This window comes from Gadus chalcogrammus, chromosome 23 (assembly GCF_026213295.1).
Source record: "Gadus chalcogrammus isolate NIFS_2021 chromosome 23, NIFS_Gcha_1.0, whole genome shotgun sequence".
Taxonomy (NCBI): Eukaryota; Metazoa; Chordata; class Actinopteri; order Gadiformes; family Gadidae; genus Gadus; species Gadus chalcogrammus.
Window position 1 is genome coordinate 11,316,750 of NC_079434.1, and position 9,725 is coordinate 11,326,474.

General features: G+C 44.0%; 1 protein-coding gene across 1 annotated transcript; it reads right to left on the reverse strand.

Moving 5' to 3' along the window:
* Positions 1–389: 389 nt before the first annotated feature.
* On the reverse strand, positions 390–4,474 carry LOC130377670 (putative uncharacterized protein DDB_G0271982; the record flags this gene model as incomplete). The annotated part of the gene is given in 3 exon segments (XM_056584825.1): positions 390–456; positions 3,348–3,463; positions 4,421–4,474. Coding segments are annotated over 3 exon segments (237 nt in total), but the record flags the coding sequence as incomplete, so codon positions are not given.
* Between the last annotated feature and the right edge of the window lie 5,251 nt (positions 4,475–9,725).

Below are 9,725 nucleotides of genomic sequence, written 5' to 3' on the forward strand. Positions count from 1 at the left end.
CAGGGGTCGGGTCGCGTGGGGAGCAGCTCAAGCAGGGGGCCCCAGACTTCCCTTTCCCTTTTCCCAACCTCTTCAAACTAAATAAATAAACACGCAACATGAGTTCAGCATCATCTAGTACGGCGCCGTTGGCCTTTTCGGGGCTCCACTTCCCTGCACTGACTAATGGCTAAGAACACCGCTGTCGTGTACTCCCACATGCTGCAGCCCTCCCCCAGCTGCACACTCCTGTAGCAGTGTTCTTCTTTCCCTCCATCTGTTCCCTCTGTCATCACCCTCACCCCCTCTCACACACTCACACCCATCACCGCCACCCCCCGTGCTCTCTGTGTTTCCTCTTCCCTAACCCCGCCCTCCCGAGATCCACGCTTTGTCGGATTAAAGACGCGCTAATATGATTCACGGGATACGTCTCGGCTCTCCGTGGGGTTAGAGAACGACACGTCGCCGGTGTCCCTAGAGACGATGAAAACAAAAACCAGAAGCGCGAAACAGAAGCGAGTGTGGCGGAGAGAGAGAGAAGACAAAGAAAAATATAAAACACCCTCACACGTATTGTTCACCAACAGAAAAAGTGTTAGATTCGTAGATTCGTACCCGTGTTGTGTGAAGTGGGGCCTCGCACTGTGCCTAGTAGGGGCCAAACAACAGTCCCCGCTATAGGGGATAGGGTGATAACACGCCTTGTGGCCCCCGCCTGGGTCTCTGCGGGCTGCTACCATGGGCTTGGGAGAACAAGGGGGGGGGGGGGCGCTAGGTGATCTGCTGTTACGTAGCTTCCAGCTAATGTAGCACAAACCAAAGAACCTTTCAAAGTTATACAAATCCTCCCCTCTGGGCAGCGTGTCCTCCCTGGTTTGGCTCCGGTGCGAGGCACCACGTAATGTTTGCTGAGGGTATGAAAGCCCTGGGAGGCACAGGGAGGGAAGAGACAGCGCTGGACTTTAAGCTATTGTTTTGCTGAAATTCAAGAGGATTCGGCGGGGGGCGGATGTGGAGAGAATATAGTCTGTGTATGTGTGTATGTGTGTGTGTGTGTGTGTGTGTGTGTGTGTGTGTGTGTGTGTGTGTGTGGGCCTGGGATCTTGCTAATCGTTTGATTGAATGCCTTTGTAGCTTTCCTACCCCTTCTAATTTCCATAAATCTTCACACATGGATTGTTACAAAGTTTCCCCATAGCAATAGTTTCCCTGATCAACAAACGATCAGAAACCTGTGATATGAGTCACTGCATGTAAACACGCCGCATGAAAACACATGCTGCAGCATGTCAACACAACACATGGCGATGAGTCAGGCTGCCAAGATGGGGAGGCTGGCTCGCTTCTTGGAAGTGTTCCTCGGGGGAGTTAAATTAGCTTGCGGGAGGATCTCAGAGGGTTTGCAGTGTTCAGAGATCGTGTTTCGCCTTCTTGCACTTCGTCACATCGGGACTGCATCACCCACAGCAGTGGGCCTCCACAGAGAGCTCAGCTGAGTTGTGACAATGAGTCACCGGCGAGGTTCCACAATTATCCTACCTACACGGTCAACAGAATCACAGAAGCAGGCTGTAGGATTGGTCGTTTATTTGAGGCAAGAACTATCCAATTGGTGTTGGTTTTAATAATACCGTTAAAATGAACCCCTCTCACATTATGGCATATTCGATTCATTTTAAACGTTTGGCCGTTACGTTGCATACTTTGAACCAAACAATTGTGCTATTGAGTGCGGTTTCTAGTTTTTCATTCGATCGATTACCATTACGGCAGCAAAGAGGAAGATGAGTGTCTTTGTCCAGTGCCGGAAGATGGACAGGAAATTACAGCATCAATTACCAGTCCACTTCAGGGCCTTTTGATAATGGTGACAAAGCTCGGATTCCCCCATGGCACAGTGATATCTCGTGCACCAAATGATCAGCAGCCTGAATGAGGATGCTCATGGTTCCATGGTTGTATTGTTCTTGGCTGGATAATAGTTATTTCAGATTGAGTTGAGTGGTGATATAATAGTCACTGCCTTCTGTATTGTTATTATCCGTCTGTATTTCAGGGCACTCGCAAAGCACCGATCGGTGACAGGTTGGAAGGCACAGAGAGAGAGAGAGAGAGAGAGAGAGAGAGAGAGAGAGAGAGAGAGAGAGAGAGAGAGAGAGAGAGAGAGAGAGAGAGAGAGAGGGAGAGAGAGAGAGGGAGAGGGAGAGAGAGAGAGAGAGAGAGAGAGAGAGAGACAGAGAGAGAGAGAGAGAGAGAGAGACAGAGGGAGAGGGAGAGGGAGAGAGAGAGAGAGGGAGAGGGAGAGAGAGAGAGAGAGAGAGAGAGAGCGAGAGAGAGAGTGAGAGAGAGAGAGAGAGAGAGAGAGAGAGAGAGAGAGAGAGAGAGAGAGAGAGGGTGAGGGAGAGAAATGCAATTGTGATGGTTGTCTAATATGTCTAACACATTTATACTTTACATTTATATTTGGTAAAGGATTAAATGCTGTAGTCTGATTCATGCATGCATATGCTAAAATGTAAAAGATGCTAGCAGAAGGGTCCTGTGTTACTTCACTAGCATCACACATGCGTTAGTATCTCTACAAAACAAAAACTTATAAAACATATATAAATATATATATATATTATATATATATATGAATATGTCTAAAAAGGGTCCAGAGCGAAACACAAGTTTGATACAAATCATCAAGTTCATATTTACTGTGAGTGTGGGTGATAGGAGATGAGTTAGTTGAGATTTAGTGCCAGACGGGGACTCCCCCTCCCATCGTCACCCTGATGATATGACTCCCTTGAGGATGAGGTCATCTCTTCAACTGATATATGATAAGTCATCAGTGAGTGGGGGGCTCTGAGGGACGGAGGGCAGCGGTCTTAGCTTGCCGTGATTCCTCCTCAAAGAATGGTCCTCAACTGATGGTAAACTGGAGCCTTACAGAAAGATACATGACAAATTAATCAACTGTATTATTTTGTCTGTAGCGTAGCACCTCTGTATTTGTACTGCACATGTCGGAAAAACATTAAAATGTCTCTCTTCAAACTCCTAGCTATGAGACGAAGAAAGGAAATGTTTCTCTCACAGCGGATAAAAGTTGTAGTAGTAGCGCCTTTTGTAAACATTAAAATTATTTTACAAAAAGCAAGCAAAAAAAGAAACGCAGCAGACACGGAGTGCGACTGCATGAGTCGCACATTGACAGATCTCAGAGAGACACTTAAAACACGACTTCAAACAGAGCCATTACTCAGCCGTGTCTTAAAAGCAACGGCGACAGAGACGGAGACAAATATAACGGCCGGGTCCACTTTCGCTATTTATCCACTTCATGAAAGGGGACACAACAACCATCCTCCCCCAACCCCTTTCCCTCTCCCTCTCTCTGTCCATTGTCCTTCCTCCGTCTCTCTCTCTCTCTCTCTCTCTCTCTCTCTCTCTCTCTCTCTCTCTCTCTCTCTCTCTCTCTCTCTCTCTCTCTCTCCCTCCCTCCCTCCCTCCCTCTCTCTCTCTCTCTCTCTCTCCACATGAATGATGGATCTCTCCATCTGTGATAAGGTGCTCTTCTCCATCACCGGCCTCCCCTCCTCCACCCTCCCGGACCTATCATGGCCGGCCTGTCTGAGGGGCTCATGATAATGACAGGCCTGGGACGTTAGAGGTAAATCAACCTCAACCGGAAGACTCGGATGGGTGTAGTGGGGGATATGTTTATCGTTTGTCAGTGTCGGCTTGTGTATGTGTATGGATACATAGATGTGTGTGTGTGTGTGTGTGTGTGTGTTAGTGTGTGTGTGTGTGCGTGGTAAACCTCCCTTCGGAGCTACACCACCACGGCGGCGTGATGACAGAGGGAGAAACACTGTGTGGTGTGTATTTGGCGAGCAACGTTGTGTTCTCTGAGAGGAGTTGAGGGGGGGGGGAGACCCTGTTCTCCATGGCGGCTTGACTGCATCCTTTTCTACGCTGAAACCCTCAGACCCAAAGGGGGCTGCAGTCTCCGTCTCCATCTCTGTCACCCTCTCCTTCGCTCTCCCCCTCTCCCTCTCCCTCTCCTCTCCCTCTCCCCCTCTCCCTCTCTCTCTCCCTCTCCCTCTCCTCTCCCTCTCTCTCTCCCTCTCCTCTCCCTCTCCCTCTCCCTCTATCTCTCCCTCTCTCTTTCTCTCTCTCTCTCCCTCTCCCTCTCCTCTCCCCCTCACTCTCCCTCTCCTCTCCCTCTCCCGCTCTCCCTCTCTCTCTCCCTCTCCCTCTCCTCTCCCTCTCCCTCTATATCTCCCTCTCCCTCTCCGTCTCCGTCTCCCTCTCCCTCTCTCTTTCTCTCTCTCTCTCTCCCTCTCCCTCTCCTCTCCCCCTCGCTCTCCCACTCCCTCTCCCTCTCCTCTCCCTCTCTCTCTCCCTCTCCCTCTCCTCTCCCTCTCACTCTCCCTCTCCCTCTCCTCTCCCTCTCCCTCTCCCTCTCCCTCTATCTCTCCCTCTCCCTCTCTCTCTCCCTCTCTCTCCCTCTCCCTCTCCCTCTCCCTCTCCCTCTCCCTCTCCCTCTCCCTCTCCCTCACCCTCTCCCTCTCCCACTCCCTCTCCCTACCACAGCGTCGCAGCAGCACCCTAATGGCCGCCTTGCCTTGTTCTACACCTTCCTTACTGACAGCTCCAGAAGGGTGATAGAATCAGGAGACACATTTGCAAGCTGTCAGGACCAAACAGTTCTACAAAGGTCGATTTATATACAAAAAAGGGAAAAGATTCCAAATCCCTTTTAAACCAACAAGGACTTGACAAAAACATATACTTGCGCCCATCACAGTTAAATACAAGTTTTGCTTGACATGCTTTCCCCAAAGCTTCTTTCCCAAGAAGTAGAACTTGAACTGAAACACCTCCAAGAGGCCACACCATCACGAACATAAAGGTGAGGCCTGCACATGACAGCCTAGCTCCAAAGACTATTCAACGCGAGGTTCCCCCACTCTCCTCACCCAACAAGCGTCAATTGAGATCACTCTCCTCTCTCAGATGAGGAAGTAAACCGGTGACCCATGTACCACTTGTAGATTTGTTTACAATACCCTTACCACTTTTACTGGCGGTTATGGTTAGTTTCATGACATAGGTCAACCAAATGCCTGATCTCTTCTTCACAACAAAGAGATCCACGGCTGAGAGACATGGTGAAGCCACAGGGCATGTGGACGTGTGGAGCCAACTCCTCCAGCTGAAGATTTTGCCACCCTCTGTAGTTTTCATAGTGATCAGCATGTCATAGTAGGATACCGTGTGTGGAACTTTGAATGTACAACCTTGATCATTATAACACTCCAACTCAAGGTACTAGCTTAAGAAAAAGATATGACCTAATAATTGTAAAGTGCTTTGAGTGACCATTGGCCAGAAAAGCGCAATATAAATGCAGTCTATTCACTGGTACGTAACTATTGACACTCCTGGACTGCTATTGAGAACCCATGTCCGCTTCCTGTGCAAAAAGGATTAACTGTGTCTTTTCAGCATAAGTGTATCATTTCACATCTGGCATTTGGATTTACAGAACAGTTCTCAGATTGCATAATTTACACAGAAAGTTGTAACACTTGGGATAAGGGTGCATTCATAAATTCATCAAAACCATTAATTAACATTAGTGAACTCCATTAGTAAACCGGAACACCATTATTAAATGATTACTAGACCATTAGTCAACTGTTAATTAACTGTGAGTAAATGCTAATTACTACTTTTAGAATGTGTAGAAGTAATAGTTAAGGTATGTGTCGTTATTGTGACGTGTTAAACATTTGTTTTCTTTATGATTAATATGATTAGTATTCTTTTATTTTTGGTCTTGATGTGAGCGGTCTGTCTCTGGCTCTTCTCTTGTAGGTCAGGGAGTGGTCGACATAGTAACTCATCCAGATGGACTGTGCAGCCCCGCGGGATGGAACCCTTGTCCCGGCTACACAGTTGGCTTCCAGGCCAACTGCCATGAATCAGGCCCGGCGTGGAACTCTTCAGCCTCAATATATCAATACAATAACATGAGGTATGGCGGCAGGGAGGGGGTGTTAATATATATGATAAAGGAGGAGGGGCTAGATGGCAGATAGGTTGATGGGTTGAGTTGGATTGGAGGAATGGAGAAAGTGGTGACAGACTGATGGATGGACGGAAGAATAGATGGAGAGGTAGATTGATGGATGGATGAATAGATGGATTGATTGGTGGAAGGATGGATGGATTATGGAACCTATTAGTTTAGGATTAATGGATGGATGAATAGATGGAGACTGGAGAGATAGATGGATGGATGGCTGGATGGATGAATGGATGAATAAATGGATGGATTGCTGGATGGATGAATGGATGAATAAATGGATGGATTGCTGGATGGATGAATGGATGAATAAATTGATGGATTGCTGGATGGATGAATAAATGGATGGATGGCTGGATGGATGAAAAGATGAATGGATGGATGGATGGATGGAGAGTTTATGGACCCTATTAGCTAAACAAGGATAATGGCTAAATCCGGAGCACACAATAACATGATTGGGTGGAGGGATTAAAGGGGGACTGCAGCTGACATTTCAGAGTGGATATCCTTAAGATCCAAAATAAACCAAATCACTTCGATGTACACGATTATAGAAAGACCAGGGCAGGGGCGGAGGTATTTGAAGGAGTGGCAGTTCTGTCTGAGGAAATCAATAAACATTGAACTTCATGACATATATTTATTAACAACTCCCCAAAGACCTTTACCGAATGCATCTTGACATTAAGATAATACGCTACTCAATCAATAGGTATTTTCACAGATAAAACATTATCGATTAGGTGAGTAATGTCATCAGCCCGTGGAAACCAAAAGGTTGAATAAAGTTTGTAAAATATGACAGAACTACAAGCTAAAGCTTAATCTCTGACAACTATGAAATTATTTTGCTCCTGTTGAACTGAACTGAAACGCCGCTGGTCCAATTACAATTATTTGATTAAACAGTATTATGAAGAATGAATTAATTTAGCTACTGGTTTAGAAGTATTAATCTTACTCATACTTCATAATAACTGTACTAAATTATTGAATGTATCGGACACAAAGAAGATCATTTTCATCCATTACATTTTCCTTCAACTCTATCAAGCAAAAGTCATCAAAAATGTAATTCTTAAAAGCACACCAAGCACACAAAACAGTTACAGTGATTGTGTACAAATATTTTTATTCGGAAGCATGAGAATTACACTTACAATTTGTGTGTGCCATAATGAAAAAGTTAGTTTGATGGAGTGTTTCCTGAAAGCAAGATAGAAAACAGAAATCGATATTTGATTATAAAATGTATATTTCTTATCTGTGCCGTGCCTATCGTCCAGGATCTTCTTATCTCCAAATGCTTAACCTTGAAAAAGGTTATGTGGGATTTTCTGGTGGTAATTTCAAACCTTAGCCTTTTGCTGTGACTGAAGTTTCCCCAGTTTTTCTCCCCTGTATAGTGTGTAAGTAACACTTTACAATAAGTATACATTAGTTTACCATTAATTAGCATGACTTAATTATTATGATATATCATTCGCATTTAGGTTAGGCTTAAGTTAAGGTTTGGGGTTCACCCTATTAAATAATGCATAATTTACTGCTTTAGATAACATGAACGCCACGTGTCAATTATTAACTCATTAGTTAACTGTTAATGAACTGTTATTGCTTATTACTGGTTTATAATGTACTCTTTTCGTACAGAACTGTATGTAACTTCTCCCGCATGAGACATTCACATTCATGTTGTGTAGGTGTAAACACAATCTGCTGATTGGCAGGTAAGAGTAGGCGGCTGAGTTGGGCCATCTGAATTGTAAATTAGACCACTTGTCAAAATGAGACGTATACAGCCAAATCACAGGTTTTAAAATAATTAAAACAAATAAAACAGCTTGCCAGCAGGAGTGTAAACCATTCCATAACACAGTATGCACCACAGTATGCAGAAACAGCATTGTATTGTTGCTTAAGGCCGTGGCATAGGAAATTCCCCTGCAGTCAAGACTGAATGGCGTAATGAGTCTAATGTGATCACAACATTCACATTCTACTGCCTGTACATTTTCTAGTTTGTTAACTGGAGGTATCATTAACTACATGAGAAAAATATCACAGCTGTGTAGACACACCATTAAGACAAAGCAATTGGAAAGCTCATTTCTATGGAACATTATGAAAATAAATGTTTTAAGAACCAACTGGAAGTGAAATTGATTCCCTGAATTAAATGATTCAGGGAGTGCCTTTATCTGTCCCTTTAATAATACCATGTGTAAAGTAGAAATATGTGTTATTATAGCCTATTTAATATATATTTGTATTAGTGGCCTATTAGTTAAATATCGAACCCGTATCATAATACCACATGTAGAGCTTTCACATTGGCATGTTCAGTAAAATACACTTCACTATGTGTGAACAACATCCGTTAACATTTGTAAAGGTTACAATGGTAGTCATTTAACTATTTCTGACATATAAATTCAGGCCCAAGAAATGATGCATGCATATTGAATGCTAGGAGGCATTAAGACAAACATAGAAATACATTCAAGAACAGTCAGTTACATATGTGCAAGTGCACGGGATACAAAAAATTAAGAACTCTCTGAGGTAAGCTTATAATGTAAACATAGGATATAGATATATAGCTTTGCGATTTCCTTAATTGATGTCCCTGCAGCGGACCCTGCCGTGGTCTGGGTCCCCCCCCAGTTTCCCAAATAATGAACGTAATTACGGCGGCACAAAAGAGGAGAGGACAGCTCCTTTTCCTGCGCGGAGCTTTATGCTAATTAGGCGACAGGAGGTCACAGAAGGCAGAAGCAAAAGCAAACGCGTCTGTAAAAAGTAATCAGCCAGCTGCGCTATGTGCATTTTAAACGGCCAGATAAAAGGTGAGCCTTCCGGTTGCATTACCGCAGACGGGAGAAGTAAAAAAAATAAAATCGACTGCACTCAAATGTCACGGAAGAAATCAAACGGCGCGTTTTCAAACGTTTATTGTTCCGGGTGTCTGTCTTGGGGAGATATGCGATAGTTCACCACGGTGTCTTCATGGCGTCAGAATTGGAGTTGAAAGGCAGGCGTGAACCCCCTCCTTTCGGTGACAATCTTCAGGACGGATAAAGAATACAGTAAATGGTTTGGATTCGCAAAACATACATCATTCACCCACAGTTTCCACTCCCCTGGGCTCCTATGTATGAACATGTTAACTGTCCTTTTCTGTTTTATTACAGTAGGGCTTATGTTATATAGATAGAGCCTAGGAGTTAATTCATTTATTAATTATCAAAGCATTCTTAAAATAAGTCCAGGGATATGTTATACAAATACATAGAATATATTTTTATATTTAATAGTATTGTACAATCTTTGTATTTATATCCATTTCTATTCTTCTTAACAAAACTAATTGTTAATTTTTTTCTTTCTACACTCGTATGGAGAAACTTCTGCCTTTAGCTTTTGTGTATGTATATCTGATATAAAGAGAGTAGGCTACATGAGAAATTAACGGTAAGATGTTTATACCGACAGCAATAAACATACGGTATTTCTAAGCACTGCTATAACGTTTCTGGACATCACAATCTACTGACCTTACGTCTACAAACACACATTTCTGCAATCTCTGCAAGTTTAATGTGCGCTCCGGGTTCGCTTTTTTGCACTGCCGAAGGAAAATTTAGCATGCAAG